This window comes from Falco naumanni, chromosome 7 (assembly GCF_017639655.2).
Source record: "Falco naumanni isolate bFalNau1 chromosome 7, bFalNau1.pat, whole genome shotgun sequence".
NCBI lineage: Eukaryota > Metazoa > Chordata > Aves > Falconiformes > Falconidae > Falco > Falco naumanni.
In genome coordinates, this window is record NC_054060.1 from 8,001,853 (window position 1) to 8,028,923 (window position 27,071).

The window sequence follows — 27,071 nt, forward strand, 5'->3', positions numbered from 1 at the left end:
GAGATGAACCAGTACTATGTAGGTTTGACACTTTTATTAACAAAGAACCCATGGGGCTCATTCATTAGTACAAAATACAATCATGTTCCTGTATGTTAAACAGCAAGTTTTTTTTTTTTAATTTTGTCTTTTTTAAACTGTTTCACAGTTAAAAAAACAAAGCCCCTGCATATTGAACTTATTGTGCAAACAGTAATTATTTTAAGGATCAATTTCTGCACTAAGCCAAGTGTCAGAGAGCAGAATTTAATCTTGTTTTCACCCCTCCTTTGAAGGGCCATGTGTGCTTCCTAAGAAACACATTCTATTTGTCTTTTTTGCAGCAAAAAATCTAAGGCCACAGTTTATCTGCAAACAATAACAAACAACTCAAAGATATTTTTTTTTTTTGGGGGGGGGTGGGGAAAGCACATCTTTACCCTTCATGCTCTTGTTTGCTTGACCCTTATTATACCAGGTAGCACACATCACCTATTGGGTATTACAGTCCAAAAAAGCACCTAATGTTCTTCAAGCTAGTATTCTGAATTCTTAACATGCAAGTTAATACACAGCCACATTACTTTTCAAGTAACTATAATGGTATCTGTTTAAGGAAAATATGCTTGTTCCCTTTCCAGGTGATGTGAATGAAAATCCTGCACTGATTGTATGGGCACGCCACCACTTAAATAGAAAGGCATGAGAGCTACATCTCCAGACTGAAGTTAAATACTAATTTTTTAGGATATCCTTTCTAAAACATGCACTCAAGTTTTGGTTAAAGCTGCATTTGCTATAGAAGACAATACTTAAAACTTGCAAATGAAAAAAAATAACTGCAGTTTGGAAACATGAATCTCAATCAGCAAGTCTTTTACACTGATGGAAAAGTGACTTTATGTGCTACAAATTAAGACAATGTAAGGAAGTCATACTAAAAGACTAAAAATATGTATCCGAGTATGCCTCTAGAAAAATCCCTGCTTCTTAAATGAAGACAGATTTCGTAAAAAAACATTTAAACTTTTTTTAACTGCAGTTATTGATGAAATGAAGGAAACTCAATTACTATTTTTGTAGTGATCAGAAAGTACGATGTTTTTACCACATGAAGCACCAGATTTTAGCCCCAAACCCTTCTGTAAGACGTATGGAGTAGTTCTAGTAGTTTGAAATCCCCTGTAGTTTAAAGACTTGACTGTAAACGTGTGTACTGAGAATGCTGTGTTTCTGCTTCTTTAAGTGATCTCTTGATGGTGGCTTACTTATTCCAGTTAATGCTTGGCAGGAAGCAAACATTCTACTTTAAAGGAAGGCAGCAGAAGGGCCAAGTAAAATGCTGTGCCTTCACTCTTAGCAGCAACAAACTCTCACTATTCTAAATGACCTGAGGAAGAAAACATTAAAGTATTGCACCAAAACAAAATTAAACAGCAAAAACAAACAAGGAAACACACTAACAAAAAATAGTATGGATAGCAAATGACTAGTGCAGCCCCTGACAATAGATCTCTACACAAAAATGCAGGAGTAATGAAAAGCTTTGTGCCATTACCAGAGGATTTTGTTCCCCTGATGTCTGCTTTCACTTCGGTTATAAGCTATGTCTATTCTGGGTATATTTACACCTCTCCCTATGACTCCTATCGCATTCACTAACCACAGAAACCATTTAGGGTCCTTTGTAGAACCTTGAAGTATACGGGAGCTTTAACGAGACTTTATTTTGGCCTAAAATCTGACCAGAAGTAAATATCCAAAACAGAGGTAGGCTTATAAAAGGCTTCTGAATAAATAAGTATTGTCCATTTTGCCGAGTATACCTGCTGCTGGCAAAAGGATTCTCCCTTGCCATGCTTCCCCTTACCATGCTATCCATAGGCTTAAGATGCAGAAAAAGAACTCACAGTAGAAGAGGCTAGAACAATTCCCTTAAGAAATCCCTTGAAAGAAAGCACAGTGCATAAGCTCTTATTAAAGTTCAATTCTCTTTTACATACTTGCATCTTTCATTCAGTAAATGGTTGCCTTCATAATATTGCGTAATAGCTATTCTGTCATCCATGATGTCTTTAGAATCATTATGAATGATGAAATAGTACCGCTTGGCAGTTGTTAGAAGAGCAGGTTCTCATGAAATACAAAGTTAACCTAGAGCGAAGACTTCACATTTAGTAGTGTTCCTTTTTTGGATGCAGACAGTGCAAAACTGAAGCCCCTTGAACACTGGAATCTTTTGGAAATGTTTTCTTACCCCACATTCTGCTCTACTATGCAAGTTCTACTACAGAAGTTCTCAACATCACGATGTAAATTCTTCCAGAGTGTTCCGAACAAAATATAAATTCTTCTCTTCAGAAGATCCTTACAGCTCCTCCTCGTACTTTATGTAGTATATCCACTTTTTAGAAAGCATTCAGTGTTTTCAGGTACTTCTCAAGTATCCTGAGCACAGCTGCTCCGACAATATCCTCTGTGCAGACTAATCCAGCAGATTCTTTTCCATCACCAAACATGCTCATACCTCCCTCTCCATTTTCCTTTGCCTTTCTTGTACACAGACATAAGTTTTGAAAACGAAAACCATTTCCTTTTTAGCTGCACTATCAGCTTAAGCAGCAGAAAGATTAAGACATTCATCACAATGATGCTCTTTACAAATCCTCTTCAGAGCATGAATGAAACAGGCTGAATTTCTTCTACATCAGTTGGATGTGGATCAATCTACAGAGAGAATAATAGCAACAATTACTGCCTATAATGCTTACATTTCTGTATGCGGGTTTTGATATTTTTTTTCCATCCGACAATAAAACCACCACCTGCTGTTTATTTTTTTACCTCTGAATAAAGAGGTGGAGGCTGAAACCGGAACTCTTGTATGTAAGCAAAGACAGGACAACACAATTGTTCCTCACAGTCAATTGGTGGTGGATAAGCAGGAACATGTCTGGAGAACTCTTCCTCAGACACGACATCAGCATAATTTGGTGGTGCTGAAACACAAGAGATGCTCCTGTCAAATTTCAAACTGTTCACTCACAGCAAGACAAGTATGTATTACAGTATCCAAGACCAGGAAGACTGTATTAATTAAATATTGTACGATTGTCAAATTGTATCAAGTGCACTGTACTCAAATACTGTAACTAGAATTATGTTTTTAGTAAGCTTAGGCGGGTGATTCAGCAGGAACACTACAGATGCTTTTAGGGCTACTCCAGCAACAAACCTGTACTGTATCAAGGTATATTCAGTAATGATTAAAGTGCCTACCTCCAAAGTAGAATTCCCACTATCAGAAGTTAGTTACTTTAGATTCAGCTGAAATTAGACAGGGATAAAGAAAGACTTAAAGGCTGGAGTTGGGGTATCCTCACCAATCTTTTTGGTTCTTGACTTAGATTTATATGCCTCACTTCTCATGAGTCATGAGCCTATATCCCTAGAAGCGCCCTTAAACTGGGCACTGCTATCCTCCTGTTGTAGACAGTACTATGATGTATTACGACGAGTTCAGTATGTATTACCTTCAGGGTGTTCTGGCATGGTCAATGCCAGCCAACTCATATCCATACTAAACTGGCTGGTAATGCTGGAGTTTCTGCTTGAAAATCCAATACATGGAATAGTGCCAATCACCAGAGGCATTTCAATCATCAATTTCTTAGCACCAGGAATATGGATATATACCTATGTGACAACCCACAAATGAAAGAAAAAAAAACATCATAAGACTCCATTTGAATTGCTGCTCCTAGACGCTACCCTACTCCCTATACTGCAGCTTGTCTAAAAATGAGGAGGTTTCTCATCCCAGGTATGTTTAGCTAATACTCTTGGCAGCTTTCCGTATTTTCCAGCAACCTCCTCCTTTCCATACCTTGTCTCTAGATAAGATTGAAAAAATACAAAACAGTTTGACAAAAATAATTATGCACTTGATTTTCAGTCCCATCTTTCCATTTCTGACAAGAGTCACTAAAGGAACCCATTCAGCTTGAACTACTTTTCCCTAATAACCTCTGCAGGTCTAAAATTAAGCTGCTTCCTCCTCAGAAACGTTTTTCCATTGTCTCCATTATTCCTATGTCTCCATTTCAGAATCGCCTAATGATCTACAGCCTCTCATACGGTATGTGGTATTTATTTATATTTCTTGTTCTCAAATTTAAAATCTAATAGCTGCTCAGTAGAGAAAATTCTTCTGTTCCCAACTCAACGTAGTAGTCTAGAATATGTACATTTGAATAAAAATCCATACTTACAGCTAATGAATATTCTACTCTAATAATACAGCAGTCAAGTATAGAGGGGGATACAGGTGGGATTTTCAGAGTTTTCCCATTCCAGGTATCTGTACTCCCAGAGGCAATATGGTTTCCTCGGACATTGGCAACCATCTGTCGGAAAGTTTTTGTCTTCCCACTGGCCAGGTAAGTTTGTGTTTGGAAAATGGCAGCTTTTGGAACAATCAAACGAGAAGAGCAGTTCTCAATTTCTGCATAGATTGGTATGGCTTCCCCTTAAAGACAGAAAAAGTTCAATGAATAATTTGTATTTACCAACTTTCCTCTGGGAGTATCAAAGCATGTTACGCAGCATGTACATCATCTGCAATGTTATGAGAACAGTACTTGTTAGTTTCCTCAAGCTAGGTAGTTGTTTTTTTTCCCCAGAGTGGTATCCAGACAGAATTATAGCCACCTACTATATTTTACGTATAAATAATGATTCATTTTGAAACATTAACCATAATATGAACAAGCTATAAAAGCTTTATTTGCAAATTAAATGCCAATCTTCCTTTTATATAGTACTAACTGAATTTCAGAATGTTTTATTTCCTCAATGTATCTAATGTTACCAAGATGACAAAGAAGCTGCTAAAGCTCATTCTTACAGAAGTGTAAGCCTACACAAACAGGACATAAAAACCTGATTACATCCCCAATTAAGTATTTTATCCCAAATAAAAACGTTTTGTTGTTCTTTATACTCAAACGTACATGGCTTTTCATTAAGATTACTGACTAACAGGACTTCCTTTCAATTTATATTCCCAAGGGGGGAGTGAGGGGAAAGGCAAGATTATTTTTGTTAAAGCAAGTTCATATAGATCTCAATTTACTACCTACTAAATGGAACTATTCTTTCAACTATAAAGTGTTGGCTTCAGAGAGATTAAAAAAAAACCTATTAGATGCTTAACAGTCACATTTTCAAGGTAACTACTCTTACCATTACAGTATCCCTTCCTCTCAATTTTGGCACTGAGAGACACTGGCCCAGAGGTGAAAAACCAACAGCCAACCATCTTCTCCTGACTTCTTAGAACAGGTGTCTATAAAATATAGAGTATTTTTCATTTTATGGCATAAAGCTGTCAATCAGTTGCAGTTTAATGTTATGCGTATCAGTCATTGCAATCTAGCTCTAAAATCCACTTCATTTGAATCACTGTATTACTCCATGCAACTGGAGTTTTGCCATGACGTAAAATGGAACCAAAGTTTGGCTAGCTGATCATACAGTTGTTTTAAAATCCCAGTCTGCATCATACCTATCAACTAGGTAACACAGAGACCAATCTGCGTTTGAATGTAATCTGTCTTCAAAAAGATTGAATAGCAAATTTTATACGTGTGATTTTTTTAAAGGTCTGATGGAGTACTGCAGTATTTATGCCCACGCTCCTCAGTGCGGAAGAATACAGAATTTGTTTCATCTGCAACCAACTAATAGTTAAGCAGGTAAACTGTTTTTACCTTTGTATCCTTCATAAGAAAGGATAAATGTACAAACGCTGGGTTAAAGTGATGCATCTTCATAACTTGCAAGCCACACAACCCCCAAAAAATTTAGGCTCATGACAAAACCTGTCTTAATTATTCGCAGAAGGCTGTCACATTAGATGACATTTACACTGTCTGTAAAGTTTTCATTAGAATAAACTTACAACATACACAAGTACGCATCAAAGGTCCAAGCCAGGATTCAAGCTACTTAAAACAATTTACTAGGCCCAGTCAGTATCATTATAAAGTCTAAAATTTGTGGTTTGCACTTTTTTGGTGCTAGCCTTGGAATGAATTAAGATAGATGCTGCCTACAGTATGTGCCCCACAGCCCTCTCCCATGCAATTATCTATGGTCTACTTCATCCCTGCAGTATCTGGATATGCTGTCTCCATACTCTTTTAACACACACTGCTGAATATAAAGACTATTCTGCTTACAGATGCCACTGCCAAAATACTTCTCTAAGTTCCTTCTAGAGAGAAAGATTAAAATGTAAGCATATAAAGAGGAAAAAAGCCCTGTTCAAAACATCTCTTAGCTATGTTCACATCATGATGAAATGTTAAAATTATCCTAGGATTTTAAATAAAATAGAAATTACTCATTCATATTTAAATGATAACCATTTAGATCCAGTTGCTATCATGAAAGTGCAAGGTATAATTTTATATTATTTTCATAATATGGGTTGAGATAAAAGAATCCAGCTCATTAGCTTCCATCTTGCCTATTTTCTCATTACTTAATGCCTGATCTTTCTTACTACTCTACAGTATTTCTAGTGATTATTAGAAACTCAATGCTTTAATGTGGCCAAATCTGTCATAAGGAAATAACTGAAAAGATCTCTGAAGCAGCTGCATGCACACACTTAAATGTTAGAAAACGACATGCAAAATGGAAGGATACGTAACATAATGGCCAGAGCATAAATGACAAGCTGGGCATGATTAATACTCTTCTATAATTACTGTTCCTCAACCTACTATTATTGTAGAGTTTAGGACACTGCAGCCCTGTGAATGTAGTTGCTCTGGTAAGAGTAACTACTTTAGGCTTGTGCATTATTATTATTAAGCCTTATTTATGCATCTGAAGCCTGCACAACTTTTTGGCAAGAGCATCTCTGCCAGCAGGAATGTAATCAATGGTATTAAAAAAAGCCACTCTGTTTGCTATTCACACAACCTAAGATCATCTATTTATAGAGAAAAGCTTAGGGAGCTTATATGCTTTCAGAAGTCAGAAAATGACACTCCAGAATAACATGGAAATGGTTATGGCTGGATGTGAATGCTTCTTGGAAATGATTTTTTTGCAGCTGGCTTTAAAGGGGGGAGGAGTGGAGGACCCTCTTACCAATAAAGCTGGTGAGCTGACGTCGATATGGCTAATGACCTGAAGCTCTGTCTGTACACTTTGATCAGGTGCTGCAGGCCTCTCCAGAACTGCTTTCACGTAGTATTGGATACTGCCATACTTCCCAGTAAAAGAGGTCACCAGAGGTCTGAAATAAGCCGTCATGAAAGCATTACCGTAAGTTTATAATTCAGTTCCAAACATCAATGCTTCCTGTGTACATAAATGTTTACCAATTTACAGCTGGTACTTTTAGGGCCTTAGGGAAACCAGAGCGAACAAGGCATGTCTATGTGCTGGCTGATTAAGACAAACATATAATGCTGACCTATCTGTTTGATATTAAAAAAACCAACACCCACAAGTCCAGTTACATTACGTTAATGTTCCACAAAGAGCAGTGTCCAGCACAATCCATTCAGATTGGATTATTTAACTTACTCTTGAGGGAGTTGAAAGCTGAACGGAAATTCATGTCTTCCATCTAGAAGAATTAAGCTTTCCTCACCTGTAGGATAAAAATGAGTAGTATGTTTTAGTTATTCCATAAATAGAAGAACAAAGCAGATGCTTTTATAAATTATTTATGTATAAAAACACCCAGATGCAAGGGACTAGGAGAAGTTTTTATTGATCCCAGTGGGTTCTGGATTGGAGCCCATGCTTTATTTATGCTGGGATGCAATTTCAATGAAAAAATCAAGGAAACACAGAGACCTTGAGTTTCAGTTCAGGACTCTGGCCAATTTCTAATCCAAAATGGCTTCTAGAAAGCATAAACTAAGTTTCTTTTCCTTTTCCCAGGGCAGCCATTAATCTACTTTTTCAATTAGTGATTTAACTAATTTTTGTGCTAAAAAGGTCAGCATTATTAATTGCTATTAATATACGTACTCGACATATTCATAGAGGGCCTCCTGTTACACAATTTTTAAAAGGCCTACATTTACTTTTCCTGCAGATAAACCTGAGATGCGTTTCACCCTTCCAGAACAAAACACCATTTCCTTTTTATTTTCCAATGCAGCCACAGTGCTGCAGTGTCCGAGTGACTAAACCGCCAGCTAGAGACCCAGGCAACGAACGAAGGGCTGCCCCCGCTTTCCAAACCCGCTGCAGGAGGAGCTGCCGCTTCTCGTGCCTTCCACAGGCAGCTCCACAGACGCTGGGGACAGAGCCCGGCGACCACGAAGGCGCCGGGGGTGTAACCCCCGCCCGTGGCTCCCAGGGCAGCCAAACCCCCGCCCGTGGCTCCCAGGGCAGCCAAACCCCCGCCGGCAGCCGGCACGGAGCGTCGGACAGGCCGAGCGCCACCCGCTTGCTGCCAGCCTTGTTCCGCATTTTCCAGCCGTTTATGGGAAGAACCCAGTGACTCGGCGAAGTTGCAGGAAGCCCCTCCGGGCGCACCGGTGGAGGCTGCGGCCGCAGCAGCCGGAGGTGTGCCCGTCCCCGCCGACAGGGCGCCTGCCCAGGCCTCACGCTGCGGTGCCGGCTCCCCCCCGGGAGGGCGCTTCAACCCTCGCCCCCCCCCCCCCGCCTCCCTGGGAGTAGGAGGCGGCCGCCTTCCCGCGGCGGGTGCCCCGCGGCCCCTCCGCCGCCCCGGGGAGTAGGGGCACTCGGCCCCGGAGCCCTCCCCCGCGCAGGAGGCGCCCGCGCCTCCCCGGTCTCACCCCGCGGCGGCGGCAGGCGGTCCCGTCGGCTCTCACAGGGCGGCCGCCAGGCACCCCCCCGCCGCGGCCCCCGCTCCCCCCGTCGCGGCCGCCCCTCACCTTCGGGCGGGTCCCGCAGCAGGCTCTGCCGGATGTCCAGGTACCGCACCTCCGCCTCCCGTCGCGGCCCCGGCCCCGGCGCCCGCACCGCCGCCCCCCAGGTTCCCGCCCCGGGGACGGCGCCCGAGCTCTCGCTCCAAGCGACGCGGGCCCGGCCGGCGGCCTCCAGGCGCAGCCCGCGAAGCGGCAGCGGGCCCGCCAGCTCCAGCAGCACCTGGCCCGACACCGTGTCCCCGCTGCAGTAGCCGCCGCCGCCGCGCCGGGCCTCGTCCTCCAGCACCAGGGCCAGCGTCTTCACAGTCCCGCCGGCCCCGGGGCCCAGGCCCGGCCCGGCCGCCGCCATCGCTCCCCGGCTGCGGGGGAAGCCTGCGGCCGCCGTCCACGGTTGCTTTAAAACCTGCCCGTCTGCGCCAGCGCCCGCAGCGGGTAGTCCCGCCCCGGCCCGCTTCTCATTGGCCGCTCCTCAGCTCCTCACCCAGCCATTCGCCGCGGGCTGCCCCGGGGCCCCCTCCTCATTGGTTCCTCGGCGTGTGCACGCTCTGAGCGCGTCACGCTGCGTGATCACCGCGGCGGAGCCAATCGGGTACGGGTGGCCGCGCGTGGACAGCGCCCTGATTGGCAGAGTGGCCGCAGGTACCTGGCGACAGGGCCAATGGCACGGCACAGCTACCACGTGCACAGCCTGTGGGTAAACAGGCAGCGAAGGGGCGGGGCAGGACGGAGGGGCGGGGCCAGGGGGCCGCGCGGGGCGGGGCGGGGCGGGGCGGTGAGGCGAAGCCAGGCCGGGGTCGCTCCTTGTCCTCCCGCTGAGAACCCGGGAAGCGGGGTCCCTCAGGGGCGAGCCCGGGCATCGGGGCCCTCCGGGGGTCCTGCCTGCTCAGCCCTACCGCCAGGCTGCAGTCTCTGCAGGGCGGTGGGCCCTACGCTGTGGGAAGGCCTCGATGCCTCCGTGGGCATCGTCTCCCATCATGGCGCTGAGGGAGCAAGCGCCGGCCTGGTCGCCGCGTTGCATTCGGTCCCAGATGCTCCTTGCAGACAGCCGGGCTGGCTGGGGATGTGAAGCAATGCGGTGCCGCTGTTTCTCCCAGCTTTGCCCGGGGTTACCTCAGGAGCGCTGTACTACTGGCAGGAGCCCCTTGCTCGCCCCGCTGGCGAGCAGGCGGTGAAGGGTTCAGTCTGTGAATGAGCCATCCTGGATCACCTGGACACCTCCCTCTCCGCACAGATACTGGCTGCTTCTGCACTTTGTAAATGTAGAAGTGCCCTGGTTCAAGAGCTTGTTTCTGCAAACCCCTGTTTTGTTATTGGATAGCTGGATGGATACACAGCTGCGTGCTGTTAATGCCCGAGCGGCATGGCATAAACCTTTCCATATAAATGATCTATAGGTAATGCTTGAAAGATTTATCCACTAGAATAAATGTAAAGTTTGCTATTATTTCCAGTACTTTAGAAGTACAAATTTAGGAAAACCCCCAGCATCTATAGCAAGTGGCAAATATGTCTGTGTTGGTAGAGGAGTACAGCCAGGTCCATGTGCCCAACAGAGGTGAGGCTGCTACAGCACCGTGCCCCAGTCCCAGCCAACACAATACATGTTACAAAACAAAATGCTTTGCATATGCTGGACAGATACTAAAATTAATTTTGTCCTATAAAGTCTCATACTTTATGATTGCCTGAGTTGGTAGTAGTGCATCTTCCTGAAGGTGCATATGGTGAATGATCTGCCAGCATTTCCATTGGTAATGAAGGAGTCATTTCCCGGTCCAAGTCACCTGCCTGCTTGAAGCTTCTGACAGCTGCATCTTCCTGCATTCCTCCATCCCTCTGGAGCACTGAAAAACACCAGCCTGGTGTTTCCCAGCTGACTCAGCTAATTACTGAAATTAGCAAAAGATGTCTTCCAGACTCAGAGCCTTGGCTTTTAAATAACTGACAAGGTAACGCAAGCTTTCTCAGAATCCCTGGCATACATTTGTGATATGCTTGTCCCACGAAACGGAGGCTTGTATTTAGAGTTACTTCTGTGATGAAGAGCTTGTCCTTGCTGAGAATGAGGTAGGCCTTTTAAATACCTTTTCTTGACTAATGCACACCTTTGTGTTAATCAATGAGAGAAGAGTAATGCGGTAACAGATGGGGTGAGTTCATAGGCTTTATTAGCACCCTTGCCCATGGTTCACCAGCTTGTGATGGAGAATTATGTAACTCAAGAAAATAATCCTATGATGGTTGTTTTGAATGTTTAAAGAGTTTTTGGATAATCATATCCCTTTGTGCTTTTTGAAACCGTTTTTATAGAAACTGGAAGCATTGCATTATAAGTGGGGATTGTGGTATATAAAATCATGCTACCTTTTTTATTTTTTAGTTGAACTAAACTAATACAGCTTGAATGTCTAGCTTTGCACAAATCTTTCCCTTATATCCAGTTTTTTACATTAGCAAGCATCAGGTTAGTTTTGTAGTCAGCTGAAGGTGCTTGGATGTGTGTACTGAATATTTACTTATTTGCTAAATTTGCTTAGGTACAATGTGTGTATGCAATTTCTTGCTACTGATTTTGGAAGCATAAAAAAACCCCACAAACCAAAATCCCACACCTTCCCTTTTTTCCTGCATGAATTAGATCCTATATAAAAGTAATTAATTCTCTTACGGGTATTATGTGACTGTTCAAACGTTGCCTCCTGTTTATTCTTTGCAAGTGCAAGCGAGCTAGATAGGGAAATGAATAAACATGAGCAATTTCTCATGAAACAAAACATTATACAGAATTAGTGAGAGTTAGGAGGCTTGAATAACTTGAACAATTAGCCCACAGAGGACACAGTTAATAGGAACATTCTGTTGCAGTCAGATGATACTTGTTCCAGGTGTTTGTTTGCCCTTTAATATACTTTTTTCCCAGCAGGATTCAAAGGCCAGAATTTGTTGAAATCATCATGGAGCGATAGGTTTCTTATCCACTCAGCTTGAGAATACTTCCTCGTGTATGAGTCATTTTGACTGACCAACATGGTGAAGTTGTAGCGTGGAAATCACCACAGCACTATTTTAGTCTCAGATAAGCCGGAAGGAAGGAACAGAAGTTGAACACTCAGACATTGTGGGTGTATGTGTGTGACTGGATGTTTGTGTGTGGGTGTATGTGTGAAAGAGCAAGAGATACATTAACATGTTTGATTATATTTTCATTTCACTTATTTTGCCACTTTATTCAGGACTATGTAGAGAAAGAGCTGCCTGAACAGTTAGTTAATGCACAAGTTAGCCTGTAAGAGTTAAGACTACACAAAGAAGGGTTTCACTTGAGAGTATCCACAAAGCTGCGAACAGCTCTAGCAGTAATCGTAGACTTACCTTGAAATGAAAGAACTTGGTGAACATTTTCCTACAGCAGCTGCTAATATCCGAGCTTTGCTGGTTAATTTGGAAATGACTGCTGTGGTCGGATCACTGAATTCAGATGGAGCTGACAGTCTAAGTTTCTACATGTAATTATTTTTAGCTCGTTTCAGTGCGCATATTGAAAATAGGCTATCAGGGCTTCAACCTGCCAGAAGAGTTTTTGAAAGTATTGTGTACATTCCAAGTTTCCACAACAGGAAGGACACCTGATACATAAATAACCATTTTCATGAAAGATACAAGATAGGAAGTGGTGTTAGCAACAGCGACCTCTGCCAAGAAGATCTCTTATTTTTCAGGGATCTGAGCTGTGACTGGGGAGGAAGTGAAAAACTTGATCAGTATTTGCTGTCCTCTTCCTGCTTGAAGGGAACTGAGACAGAGCCCTTAATCATGAGCCAGGCACCAACACCAGGAGTTTGCCAACTAAGCCTTTCTGATCTTAATCAATACCCTGACAGTTTAGAGAATGAAACAGCTATTTCTCCTGTTGGAGGAGGACTTTGAGAAGTGTTTATGAGAGCTGCTAACAGCTGATTTCCAAACTGCGGATTTGAGATTGCTGTACTGTAACATCCGTTCAAAGTGTCTCTCTTATCCAGTACCAAACACGACGGGCAAAAGAACTGAGCTGCAGCTGAGTTCAGTGGAAGAGCCATGAGGTAGGCTCTGCTTGAATGAAGGCCTCACAGAGGCACTGGACAGTGTGTAAACTCCATGCTGATCTTCTCTCTGCACGGTAGGGAGGATTTGCCCATATGCCTCGTCCTTTATCTGTAAATAGTTTCAACTGTCTCAGCGAGCCTGACAGATGTTAGAAAGCAGTTGGTTGAGAGCAATATTTACCCCTGAAATACCTGAAAGCAGGTATTATGGGCTCTTTAAGTTCCACAAAAGCCCTCAGAATATAGGGCCTTTTTTCAAGATACCCAGAACTCTTCTTTCTGGGTTTGTTTATGGAGTCAGGACAGGGAGAGATGGGAGACGATTCCTTTCTTTCCCTGGTTCTTGGCCTTTTACTAGTGAGTTCCTTTATCAGCACCAAAAATGCAGCCCTGGAGCAGCATGTGAATTCTCCCTGGCGCTCCCAGTCAGCATAAGGAGGCGAAGAATTGGTATTGGTGGTGCTTGCTGTCACGTACAGTCTTTTATTGCTTTTATTCTATTACCAGTAATTGAAAGGCCAGCCAAATTTTTCTTAGACAATTAAGTGACATTTACAGATAGGACATTGCAAGGAGCCAGAGACGCTTTTCCAAGTGCTGCTGCAAACACAGTGCCCAGCCAGCCTGATATGTCATTACTGCCAATGTGTAAAGCACCAGTAAGCATATTTTTAAGAATCATGTTGTATGTGGTACGTTGAAAAAAGCAAATACTGAGATATTGGCCCAGGAATCTAGGGGTGCACGCTTTATCTCGGCAGGTGTTTGTTCACACAGCCTGTCAGACAAAGTGCAATTGTCTTGAAGGTCAAAGACCAATCCTAATACAAGGTTATGTCTGGAAATGGAAAATCACAAATGGCAGTAGGACAGCCACCGTAGGAAATCTGAGGCAGAGGAGGAGCAGACTAGGTTGCATTAGGTTGATGGCTGAGAACCAAGCTGTTCAAGGCTCAAGCACTGAGTGCTTCATTTATACAGCTGCCTCCTACTGTATCCTTACCTTCCAAGGTGTGGGAAGGGTGTGTCTCATCCCTGGGTCAGGAGGCTAGGGTAGAAGCAAAGATTGTGGTGCAAACTGCAAGGGATCCTTTCCACTTTCCATGGCAGCACAGTGCCAGGACCTTCCCCCTCGCCTCCAGATGAACAGTCTCATGAGGTGGCAGCAGCAAGCCTGCCCACAGGGCAAGGGTCCCAAACCAGTTTCTAGCCCAACGCACTGGGATTGTATCCCAGTGCAGGATGGGACATCATGTTGTTTCGTGCACTGGTAAAGAAAACACTTGAGTGATCTGTTGTTTGCTTAAATGTTAATATAGTGAATCAGATTGCAGGATCTGTTGCAGCTAGTTCCCTTACCTAACAGTGATCTAAATCCAGCACTCACTTGGGCAGCAGAGAACTGCTCCAGGGTAGCTTTGGATGTTTACAACTACTACAGGCTTTGCGAGAAGCATGAGTAGAGGAGGATGGATGTGGTTAGAACATCCCTTCATCCTGTTGTCCCCTGAGGACAGAAAGATTTATCGGGGTTAGTGGCACCTGCACAATTAGAGTGGCCTTCTGGAGGTGCTCCACTGGAGGAAGAGCTTCCTCAATTGTAACGGGTACCTGTCTGCATTTCAGTGACTCTGACTTCAAAGCAAGGTGGTCAGAATTATTCCTATAAATACCTGACACAGGGAGAATACAGATTTTTTCTTGTTGAATCAGCTCTGAAACAGCAGCTGCATTATTCATGTGTGGGTCGTGGTTTGGTGTTCCAGCTCAAGGGAAGGAATAGCCAGAAAGGCAAAGAGGAATTGACAGTCATTTGCCTTCTTCGTTATGTCCTGCTTTAGCTGGTTGCTACTAGGGGCTGTAATTTGAGGGTTTTGAGGGTTTTATAAAGTGCCTTTTAAAAAATTTAATCTGAAAAAGTTTGAACTTGAGATGAACTCGAATCTCATACCAGAAAACCTCACACTGAAGGGAAGTGCATGCCTGGATCTGAACTCATCGTTTGGTAGAGCATTCCTGTAAACAGGAATGTGTGCCTTGTGGTGACTGCAGCCTTACCAGTTCACACCAAGCAATGACGTGGGATCATATCTCTGAGAAAACACAGATGGCATCTCCGATATCTTTGTAAAGATAGTTCCAAGCGGGCTGTTTGCTGGACAGCATCTGGTTGAAGCAGCCACCTTGGTGGCTGTGTACAGCTCTCAGCATGGTCCAGCAACACAGCAATTAGCAGATGTAGAGGTGTTCCATGTGAAGCATTTATTTTCACAACACCATTTCTGATGGCTGCTGTTGTTGCCCAGGCTTAGGAAAGATATTACTTCAGCAGAAAATGGAGATAATGGAATGCTTTATGCCAAAAGGGAATGTAGAGTAAGAGCTACAATGGACGTAAAGTGGAGTCAGCAGCCTGAGACAGCACGCGTGATCATCAGGACAGGAAGCAGCCTGGGATTGCAGTCGAGCTCTGCTGATGGGAATGCGCGCTTTACCTTAAACCAGTGTTGTTTGGCTTTTACTGCTCTTTCAGCATGATTTGCAATACAGACGCAGTATGATTCTGTCCTTAAAAAGATATGTGGCATGAGGTGCTTATGCTCTATGTCAGGTTGTTGGATGTTACAAGAGAAAGGATGACTTTAGGGAAGTTGTACAAATGCATTCAGACTTCACCTGCTATGCCTGGAGTAGCCAAAGTTGTTCCATGACATGGAACCTCTTTCTTCATAACACTGAGGTCTGGACTTCCTTAGTGACTGCCAAAAGTTAAGTCCATCTAGCCAAGCTAACCCCGTATCACAAGCTACTAAGTTTTCCTTGCGTGCCTTTACTCAGACTTAAAGTCCAAGCCAGTATTTCAGTCATCGTACAATTGTGGTGCCTGGCACAGGAAGGGAACAAGTGAAAGCAGGGCACCGTCACTGGTCAGGTGTGAGGAGGCAGGGTCTCCCCACATGTTCCCATCAAGAAATCAACCCTGGATGGCAGAAGGTGGCAGAAAATCATGCATACCTCAAAACAACTCAGCTCCTTAACAACCTTTAAATAAATTCTGGTGACCAGAATAACCTCGGACCTGTAAGCAAGGCATGTCATCAGGTCAATAAAGATATTCTTGGTGTCCCAGAGAGGATGTAGAGCTCCTGCCTCCAGTGCTTTGGAGGGAGGTAGAGCACCGCTGGCGATGGAAGCTGACTGAAATATCTGGGGGGGGGAAAAAGTCCTCTTACATTTATGGGTAACCAGCTGATGCTGCAAGGCATGAAATCTGATTATAATTACTGTTTTAGGGTAGAGCTGCACCTTTTATGAGTGTGTCCCATTATGGGAAGTGAATCTGAGTCTCTCTCGAATAATTTCATAGGCCCTGGGGGGACCAGGACATATTGAGTCATATCCTCCTCGCTCTTCATGTGTGTACAAGCAAAGATTCTCACAAATGCTGGATCAGAGCATGCGTCCTAGAAAGGTACTGAATCTTGTCATAAAGGACATGGCAACCCTGATATTCTTTCCAGTCACCTCTGTTTTTTTATTCATCTTGTTTCAAGGGAATGGTGTCTTAATTCAGGGTAGAAATTGTTAAGTTTCTGAACAGTAGGTTTTTCTGCTTTGCGTGAGGTTGAATCATTCCCATTACTGACTTTTTCTAGTTATCTATCAAGAGTCATCACCCTCCCAAACCTTTCCTTTGCTGTGAAGCTGAAGATGTTGAATCTTTTATGCCTTATATCATGAGACCCATTTTTCCAAAACTGGGAATCTCTGTTTAAACTGGTGGCTTTTTAAAACCATTACTGGATGAACCACATTTAAAGATATTTAGACATTTATTGGAGAAATTTGTTGGTAACCAGTTCAAGTTGTGATTAAAACAAAAATGAAAAAGCTGGGCTGGTAATAGCTGGTTAAGCCTGTATTTCCTTTTAAAATAAAGTAGAGAAATTATTCTTAAGTGTAAGAAAATGTTAGGACTTTCTGTCGTTTCAGTTATTGCATGCCTGTGTATTATCTGTGTGTTACAGACATGCATGTATATGTATATGCATAAATATATATGCATAAAAGAAAAAGAGAACACACATAAAACTCACTTGCCCCGGTAACTGTTGTTGTGAAAGCCAATAACGGTCATCTAGCCGTGAAAAGCGTGGGAGATAAGAACACACTTAGTATTCATACTGTTCATTTTTAGAAGTGTGCACAATGAAGCAGCAATTTTGCCACTTTCTTCTGAAATATGAAGTATTAGGCATTGTCAGAGCCAGGATACAGGGCTAGATGGACTTTTTAACTGCCTGCTGTTGTGATTCTTATCTTCCTGTATGGGGTGAATTAGAATTCTTTGGATCAATGAATGTACACAGTCCTTCCTTGTATCAGAATAACATTACACATCCTCTTGTCATTATAACACACCAGAAGATTATTTTCAATGATAATGACAAGACCATGTCAATCATAGGACTTTTGTGGTGGGAATGTGCTTCTTATTACATCTTTCATGTGGCAGATTTCCCCCTTTTTTCTTCTTGAATTACCACTCAGAAGTTGGTAGCAAAATGTTCAGAATTTAAAATAGAGAAAAAGAAAGCATCTCACTTCTGCTGCCACCAATGCTCTAAGTTATACAGGCATTGACTTCTCCTGTGCATCCATGATTATAAAAACAGTATAGGCAGAGCCTGCATTTTGTTCTGCTTAAATATCTGTACAGATCACAGCTTTTCCCTGATAGACAGTATTGTTGGAAAACATTAGTATGCACTACCTGTATTTTTCCATGTTCAAAGGAAGCAATCACAGAGCACTTCGTTTATTTTACTAAAAGCTCACTAAGTGCTGCACTGTTGCCGTTCTGGAAATAATGTATTTTCATGTAAAGGCATTATCATTAACAGATTCTTTTCAAATTCCGGGAAGAATATGGTATTTTTATTTGGCATAATGAAATCTGAACGCTTAATAAATTTGGTTGTTTTAAGGCCTTTAATTTCCTCCACACCTGATTTTTTTTTTACTTCACCAAGTTCACTGGAAATTTCTTCCGTGCAGACAAGGTCTTCTGGGCCCAGTGCCAGATCTTGGTCTTGGTGTTTAACTGATGAAGACACTGGCTATTGGCATCTGCAGGAGCTGAGAAACACAGAAATGGATTGTAGACGATGCCAACTGTAAAACAACTGCATCGGGAAGTTAACTTACACAGAATAAATATTTAGCTCAAACGTTGATGGAGCAACTTACCTGAGGTGTCTGAAATTAGGCAGTCTGAGTCCTCTTAGTGTCTCTGGAAAGAAAGGAGCATTTTCAGATATGTCTCAGGCACTGCCATGGATTTTGAGGTCAATATTATTCTGAAATTTTAGGAAGATCATTCGCATTCTCCAGCATGAAGGATAGGAGCATAAGGCTTCCTGAAAGTCAGTAGGATTTAGGTTCCTAAGTTGGGAAGATGCTTTAGAAATGGGGTTGGTTATCACCTCAATGTAGTACATTTTCCTAATCTTTGTTTTGGTCATTCTGTGCATTTTTGCTTTGGACTGTTTGTCCTTTTAATAAATAACCAATTTTAAATTAATTATAATTGGTCAGTCTCTTGTAAGTCTTCAGTTTTCATACTTTGCTAGTCTGTAAAACTTCCCAAGAAAAATGGTGTCATAATTGCAACATTTTGCACCTTGACATTAAGTGTATATTTCACTCATGGCCAATTTAAAAATCAAAATAGAAACTTTGTAATAATCTCCCTTTACAGTTTGGGTTATGAGAAGCTGAGAATTCCCTTAGGCTTGATTGATAAAACATGGCATTTATCCTATTCCTAGGATGATGTTCAGCAAACTTTATGACAGAGGGAAACAGCTGGTAAAGTGGGTTCATGGAAAGGTGAAGGTAATATAGACATAAAAAACAAGAGGATAATGATTTTAAAAGGGATAATAGTTGTAATAACACCATTAACCTTTTGCTTCAAATTATTGAATGTGTGGTCTCTTCAGCAGGCTAATCAAAGGTTTGCATTAACTGCAATGCAAGAGGAAGTGGCAATATACAACCTAGGGTGATTTTTCCCCCCCTCTTCCAATTATTCACTATCAAGCCCTTACTGGAGGGGAAAAAAAAAAAAAAAGAGAGAGAGAGAAAAACTGACCCTTTGGCTGTTGAAGACCCCTTCCAATTCTAAAATGAAGCTGAGCTGCTTTCAGAAGAAACAAACACCATCTTCCTTCCTGCTTTGTAAAAGCTGGATTTTCCTAGGGAAAAAATAAATGAGAAATAAATGTAGTTTGTTGTAGATACATAGAAATTAAAGTCAGGGATGTAAACAGGTAGCAAAGTGTTGCAGGGCAGACTATCAGTAAGAGCTAGCCAGTGTAGGCATGTCACTGCAGAGGTCTGATGGCTCACTTGGGATGCGTGAAGCTCCATGCTACTCTGTCTAGGTCACTTCTGGTATCAGAACAGTCAATTCAGTCTGGAACAGAAAAAAACTGCCTTTTTTACTTTTGTGTTACATGCACACAGCGTTGACTAGCAGAGGCAGACTATGCTTTGACAGTTTATTTGCATGGTAAAAGGCAAATGCATTGATGGTGGAAAATTGCTGTAGATGATGGAAAGGCTCATGGTGACTTGATGGAATTGTTCAGGAATTTGTCTGATTGGATAAAATCTGCTCCGTCACATGATACACGGTTTTGCAGGTGGCAGTCCTTATTGTTCGCTTAAGGCATCTATCCAAGGAGCACATCAGAGCACCTTCGGTTGGAAACCTCCCTTCTGTATGCAGTCAGGGGAGAGAGAAGCACCTGAGTTAAGACACCCAAAGCGAGATGGTCTGACTGGCTTGCCATGTGTCCTGTCAATCTAGTATGAAAGGCATAAGCGTAAAAGGAAGTTTGCACCGTTCCTTACTGACAAAACCCCATACCATTAACAGTCCCATTCTGTGGAATCAGAAGACGGTGAAAGACTTCAGGAGCAGCGTGCCTTGAATTTGAATTAACCAGATTGAATTTAAAATCAACAAGCTGAAAAGGCCTGAGATAAGAAGTCAGAACATTCAGAGGAAATGAGAACTGTTCTGGGAACTAAAGGTGAGAGAAACACTAAGTCACATTAAAAATATTCAGCAAGAAAAGAGACACCTTTTCTTTTGCTGGACACTTTTCTTAGAAGTCATCTATAATCAGTGACCTTTCCCAGGCACTTTCCCAGGCTGTTTTTAGTAGCTGAATCCTTTGTTTCAAAACCACCCATTGATTCAGTGCCCTGAGTGAGAAGTAATTAAGGTGGACAGAAATCTTGCCTGCTGTATGGACGTGTGAGGTGTAGAAGAGAGAGGCAGAAAGGGGAGTGAATGAATTTTTCCAAAAGATAGCTCTCACAATACATGTGAGTCTGCTGTAGTGTATTGTTAAATACATGTGCATGTAGATGTGCAGTTCTATTCATCTTTCTGTCTATTGATCTATTTATTTCCATATACACACATGCTGATGTACATATGTGTGTGTTCCTTAAAGATAATGAACTGTTTAGGCAGTACTTTGTCAGAATATCATTTAAAGAGTTACATCCTTTTAATGCACAGCAGTTTAAGCAAACTCCAAGGTTCTTACTCGGCAATAAACCCATTAAATCATCTTAAATACCATGTCATAATGACAATTTGATGCCACCAGATGTGGCACTAGGGAATTTTTTTTTTCTTAAATGCTTTCCTGGAGATACAGCTTCCTGAATTTTAAATTCTCTAGCCTGTTTGCACAGCTGTTAGATCACAGAGCTCTGCCATCTTTTTGCCTTGCATCAGTTACTCACTAAATCGTGTGTGGCATGACTACAAACTCACTGCATCTAAATGTTTAGGCTCATATCCGCTTCACCCTCGTAAAGGCTGAATAGTTGGGCAGTATGGGAGAGAGTGTATAAGCTTTAAAATCTGAGAGGAGTAGCCATTCCAGTTGCGGAGCTCCCTCGTGGGAAGATTGTAGAGATGCAGTCAGAAGACTACCCTTTTCACTGGCTACTTAGTGTCCTAGATGTGTGAAAAATATAGATGCCAGGCCACTTCCCTGGCTTTTCTCACACTGTTAGCCAGAAAGTTCCAAACCAGTTGCCTATGTCACCACTTCTACATGAGGGAGACTTGGAAGAGGGACACACTGGCAGGATACAACAAAAGTCCAGAAAAACCCCTCTCACAAATAAATATTATTTAATACAGTGCATATTTAACTAGGGGAGCAAGCCATGGGAGGCTTTGGAAAAATGTAGAGGCCACAGAAATATGTTAAATGAGGAGCAGAATGAGTGGAGGGAAGGTGCTTTACTGGCTCTGAAACACAGTGGTCCAGAAGCTGCCACTAGCCAAGAAGTCTCTAACTTCTGATTGACAGAAAGTAGACCATCTAATGAGCAGGCTGTTGACTTACCTGACCAGCAGCACTGGCCTGATCAAAGATGGGACACTGGGCCTTCGCTCTGATCTAGTATGGGGGGACCATGTTATCAGGCTTTTTGTCATGCTGTGAGTTTGTATGGGTGAGTGCTGCGTGATCTGAGGTAGCAAACGTGGCTTGCTCTCCCTCTGCGACCTTGTGTTAGATGCACATCAAAAAAGTGGTGGACATGTGAGAGACATATGTTGTCAAGGATTTGAAGTGAGGTTGTGCATTTTGTATAATTAGAATGCACTAATAGGTGTGATCATGTCTGAGGTGCAAGCATGGGTGGTGGGATTTGGAGCTGCTCTTGGTTGGGTCAAAATCATGGTCTGTGACCCCAGGGGAATCACCGTGGGCAGTTCCTGAGGCTCAAGAAGATTGGCACAAGACACTGAAAGCCTAACTTTCTAGATGGGAAACACTACTCAGTCTGAGTGTGATTCAGTGTCATCACAATACCGACCTCTTAATCAGTGCCAAAGGATTATTAAATCCTGATTTCATGTGAATTAGAAATAGCCTTCAAAAGGCTGATTCAAAGCCCAGTGGAAAGATTACCGTTGCTTTGCATGGAGCAAACTTCGTTTGATTTGATGTTTGGCTCTGGGGCTGACACACAAGTGTTTTGAGCATCTCTGTATTGAAGAGGGCATGAAATGCTGTCTAGATTACCCTCCAGTTAAGTGTAATATTTGATAACATCAGTAAATACAAAACAGAAACAAAATGACAACAGCGTTTGAGCATCTTGTGATAGCAAATGAGGTGGAAAAGTTAAATGGATATAGAAGAGGATCCCCAGAGGTTGGATCGCAGCACGATGATGGTAGGAGCCCAGTTGTTACCATACTGATATCAACATGTGGAGCTCTAAATCTTTTTGGATTGTGGCTGAATGGAGAGATTTGCTCATAGCTGCCTTTTCTCTTATTCATATTGTATAGGCTGTCCTTCCTCTCCTACCAGCAAACAAATAAAAACTCTGTGCCAGCTATAGCGGCACTTTACATGGAAAAGCAATGAAGCAATTTCAGGAAAGTATTAGATGTAATTTTGGCTTTTTTTTGCTGTCACTTAGCAGCTAGAAAGAGGAGATGCACTGATGTGCAGAGCCAGGCGTGTATTATGCAAACTCATATCACAATCTCATTGTCTGTTCGTGGACCCTCGTATCTCTCTGTTTCCATCTGTTGTTTTAAGACTTAAGTTGTTTGGAGGACATCCAAATTCCTTTCCTTTCCCCAACTTTAGTGAAGTACCTGCCTGCCTTAGGCTCCTTACATAGACAACAGAGTGAGAGGCTTCTCCAAAGAATGTGATGTGCCAGGGGGTGCTCCTTTCTCTCCTTCTCCCCCTTCCCTCCTTCCATCCTCTTCCCCTGACTGCATAGGGATTTTACAGGGTGCCTAAATACATTGCCCCATTCAAGGGCCAGTCAGATGGGGTTAATTTGGGCTACACTGCTGTCTTCAGCTGGCCATGGTTTAGAATTGAGGTAACACAAACTGTAAGGAGTACAAGTGCATGATCCCACCGGTTGCCCGTGCCCATGAGTGGGCAGCAGCAGAAGCTGCCATGTCTCAGTCTAGGCAGTAGCTCATGGCTGATGCACTATTTCAAGAGATAACAAGGGAATGTCAAGCTTATCCAAGAAAACAGAAATGACACAGAAGATAAATAAGCAAAGCATATAAAACATAAATGCAATCCTATTAAAATTAAGTATGTTTTAATTTCTGAAAAGAAGTGACGTTTTGGTGTTAGATTTACTGAACAGGAAAAGATTACATGCACCATTAAAAGAAAATGTTTTCAAGGGCCCTTTTAAAAAATTGTATCCATGTTTACAATTGCCATGTGCGAAATATAAAAATCAGAGAAGGGAAAAAAAACACCCAGCAAGCAGTGGAAATAGCCCATTTTGTGAATTATAGGAAGAAATATACCATCTGTGATTTAGTGCAGTTCCCAAGATCCCATCTGTGATCGAAGCACAGCCCTCGTTGAAGGCTGAATCCCTGAGCCGTTCCATATGATAAAATATTTCTTTTGGAAGATGCCTGGGCTAATGGGTTTGTTTTTCTGGAATATGGCTCTTCTAGATGAGACATAAAACCCTAGAGGCCTAATTTTGCCTCCAGTGGCCGACTACAGCTGATGTCAGGAGAAGCAGGAGTAAAAGGAGGTCAAAGATCTAAGCATGTTTTCCTTCAAAATTTCTATACTTTTTTATCAGGTCAGTTTGTTGGGCCAAAGAGGTCTAGACCATGATTTCATAATCTCTAGTGTCAGATTTTGTGGTCACCAAACTCAGTGCACGAGGAGGGCTCACCGTGCAGGTGTAGCTGCACAACAGCAGCTCTAAATATTTCCTTTTGTTACGGCTATTCATGTTTCAGCAGAGTGGAGTGAGCGAGAGAGAGATCCCTCAAACCAGCAGCAAGCCTCTAATGCTGATGCGCTTCTGCGGTCTCCTGGTGCCTTTATATGTGTTGTCACTGTGATCTCTTAGTTTTAGTCCAAAGGTGGCCTTAGCTGTACCAGGTATTTATACGAATGCAACATATTTAATTCCAATCCTCTATTACACATGCATGTACAGACTGGTGCGATTTCAGCTACCACTGAAATTTGTATTTGGATAATAAATGCATTCACCTGTTTAATATATGTTTATATTTTCTACTCTATATAATTACATGCTGATTATACAATTACAGAAAATACTTACATATTTTGCACAATTATGCTATTACTGAAATAATGCCTGCAATAGAACTGTGCGTGTGTGTATGCACATGTTTGAGAAAATATAGCTGTGGTTGCTTGTTTCAGAGTCATCCAGGGGCTTGTACAGGTCCATCTTGAGTGAGGTGTGCTGCTTGAGCAGACAGTGATATACCGCAGAAGCATGTGTGTTATTACTGTTCTCACCTGTGGGTGAATCTAGCTCTATTACAAAATGGTTTCGGCTTTATTATAAAACACCTGTGATAAGGCTTTTCATCCAACCTGATTTCGTGCTTGGCTGGCCCGGCTCCCTGTGCCCCTTGGTTCTGATGCACAGCCTGAGGTGCACTCAGGCAGGAGGTGCAACTGCCCAGACAGACGCCCCAGAGCCACTGTTCCCCTTAACACCAGGCTGGGGGGGCCGGGCCACCAAGCCCCAGTCTGCACTTGCCCCTGCTGGGTTTAGGACAGACCTGTCACTGTGCCTGTACATCCTCAGAGCACTTCAGGCATCCTGGCAAGCTCCTGCTCCCCAGCACTGCGTGCGTGTGTGAGGGGTGGGGCAGAGTCATGTCCCGGCATGTGATGTTGTGTTGGAGAATACAACTGCAGCTGGCTCTCCTACAGCCCTCTGGTCCGGGTGCTCTCATGCTTGGGGGGGTTCCTAGTCACCGTCTTAATACAGAGGAATAAACAAACAAGTCGAAGCCATTGATAGCATCAGCATCTGTGTTTGTACTGATGGCAAGCGAAACGATTCACCCAAGCTAACAGAACAAAGCAGCGTCAGAGCTGGGAGCACGACGCCTGCCTCCCACCTGCCTTTCCCGGGATCGGCCAGCTGCCTGCACAGCACCTTGAGGGAGAAGAAAAGTCCTGTTCAACAGGATAAATACACCCTGGCTTTGCCTTTTCCATGCTGTACAGGTTTTGCAGCCGAAGGGTTAAAAAGAAATGAGTCCGTTTGGCATGCTTTGCAGAGTGCCCAAAGTCTGAACATGAATGACCAAATTGCCTTTTACTTTTTAAATTAAGCCCTCTGTCTGTACGCACACAGCTAACACTGCTGTTCCATTAAATAAAAGAAGTTGTTCCCACTCTTATTTTTAATAGGGTAAGACCCTGCCATTCCATCTCACTTTACTGACATGAGATCTTATTAAAAGCAATCCTCCCCCTCTCCTCCTTGAAATCTGAGCTTCTGATAGCTTCATCCACATTGTGTTTATTTTATATACACAGCTCTGCAGCTGCTGCTTCCTTCTTCTCTGATAAATGACAGCGTAACTGTTGCATCCACTAAAAAAGTAAATAAAATTAAATGGGGAAGAACAATACATCTCTGGCAGAGAATAATAACTCTTTTAAGGCACGTATCTAAATTGTACAGCCTGATCTTAATTGTAAGGATAATTCTTTGTTATTTCAAAGCAACTTGGAACGCGACAGCAAGCGCACACTCTTGGCAGTACATCCAGAGAGATTTCTTTGGAAACAATGGGGAGAATTCTCCTGAACTGAAAAGAGATTGAAGTGTCTTTATTAGGTTAATAGGGCTATAGTCTGTGATGAGAAAGAATGGAAGAATATGCTATGATCTGTTGGTTGGTTGGTTGGTTTGGAGGGTTTTTTTAAGCAGAGACTGTACTGGATGAGGCCCTGCATGGGTGTTGTGTGGGAGGTGGTGAGCGTTAGGCGTCAGCAACAGCAGCAAGGAGCCCCTGGAGCAGCCATCCTCCAGCCCCTGCGTCTGGCTTCCCGGGGAGGGCTGAGAGCGGGAGGTTTCCTTCATCCTCCCCAGCCAGTTAGCCAGGCTGGTCTCATGCTGGACTGGTGCCGCTGATGTGTGACCCCATCCAGGCTCCAGTCCAGCACCTTTCTGTTATCGTCTGTCTCTGTTTCGTTGTCTCTGCCATTGCTGATGAAGCCAGTGCCAACACTGGAGGCCAGCAGCGGCATGCTGGTAGTTACTGGTGCTGTTTAGCCACAGCTGTAGGGCTGGGGTACAATTTCAAGATGACTATTCAGTCCTTAGACACAAGTCTTCTTGAATTTGCCTGGAATTTGTCTGAGGAACTGGGAAATTATATTAAAGCAGAGAGAATAATGTGAATTCAAACTACTAAATTAGGGGAGGACAATATTTGTGGTAGCACCAGAAACTGGAATTGTTTTTGAGAATTGTCCAGCTCTTTCTAGAATGAGGGGAGCCTGTGCAGATGTGTGACCAGCTTTTCTAACAGCTTGGCTAATTCAGAAACTTCATAGCTGAAATTTTGGGAGAAAGCAAGTTGCTTTCTTGACTGATGTCTAGGGGAAAAAAGAGGACCCGGTAGAGGGATCTGATGGAGAAAGGGAGAAGAAAAACTTCCAAGCAATGAAACTCTGCCCTTGGTGAGGAGCTAGGAAAGGATGAGAGGGCAAAAAAACAAGCCAGATGATTACTTCAAAAGTGTCAAAATCTTTTATTTGAAAGAGAGAGATAAAGCTACAAAAGGTGGGAAGTGTGTTGTCTGTTTTGAAAGTAGCTAAGAAAGACCTTGGAAAAGATCAGGCTGGGCAGGAGCGCTGCTCCTCTAAGGCAGTAGCAATAGTTGACAGCCAGCCAGGTTGGATGCTTTATCAAAAGAATGAAGGAATAATGGCTATAAAAGGAACAAAAAAGGTTTCTGGAACAGGTTAAGTAGCACTAGTGGGAGATTTACCCTGGATGTTAACTGGGAGATGTCTGGAGGAAAAGGTGAGGAAGGGCATCAGCTCAAGAAGGCTGGCAGCATGGCTGTTTGTACGCAGCCCAGTGGGACACAGCCTTTCTGCTCCTCTGGGCGCAGGGCTGGTGCTCTCCAGCTCTGCCTTGACTGCACTGTAAGCAATGCCCTGCCGTTGGTGTGGCA

The 27,071-nt window shown here is 43.1% G+C and overlaps 1 protein-coding gene and 2 long non-coding RNA genes across 3 annotated transcripts in view; 2 read left to right on the forward strand and 1 right to left on the reverse strand.

The window, feature by feature from the left end:
* Positions 1–4,124, forward strand: part of LOC121091222 — an 87,616-nt gene extending 83,492 nt beyond the window's left edge. Inside the window, exon 4 of the long non-coding RNA XR_005828873.1 lies at positions 4,087–4,124. This is a non-coding gene — a long non-coding RNA (uncharacterized LOC121091222). The remainder of the gene's footprint in view (positions 1–4,086) is intronic.
* Positions 20–9,473, reverse strand: ARRDC4 (arrestin domain containing 4). Its single transcript, XM_040600642.1, has 8 exons — positions 8,913–9,473; positions 7,585–7,651; positions 7,144–7,291; positions 5,224–5,326; positions 4,251–4,507; positions 3,513–3,675; positions 2,824–2,978; positions 20–2,706 (listed from the first exon to the last, which is right to left on the reverse strand). Exons 1-8 carry the CDS (start codon positions 9,253–9,255, stop codon positions 2,650–2,652), a joined length of 1,293 nt encoding a protein of 430 aa, XP_040456576.1. The 5' UTR covers positions 9,256–9,473; the 3' UTR covers positions 20–2,649.
* Positions 5,296–27,071, forward strand: part of LOC121091221 — a 52,707-nt gene continuing 30,931 nt past the window's right edge. The window contains exons 1-2 of the long non-coding RNA XR_005828871.1: positions 5,296–5,735; positions 7,212–7,320. This is a non-coding gene — a long non-coding RNA (uncharacterized LOC121091221). The remainder of the gene's footprint in view (positions 5,736–7,211; positions 7,321–27,071) is intronic.

Excerpts from the sequence above, each read along its gene's own strand:
- ARRDC4 (XM_040600642.1), bottom strand. The coding sequence starts at position 9,255 with ATGGCGGCGGCCGGGCCGGGCCTGGGCCCCGGGGCCGGCGGGACTGTG. Across the intron at positions 7,652-8,912 it reads GCTGCGGGACCCGCCCGAAG|GTGAGGAAAGCTTAATTCTT; the intron begins GTGAGGGGCGGC and ends TTTATCCTACAG. Across the intron at positions 4,508-5,223 it reads GAGGAAGGGATACTGTAATG|GGGAAGCCATACCAATCTAT; the intron begins GTAAGAGTAGTT and ends TCTGTCTTTAAG.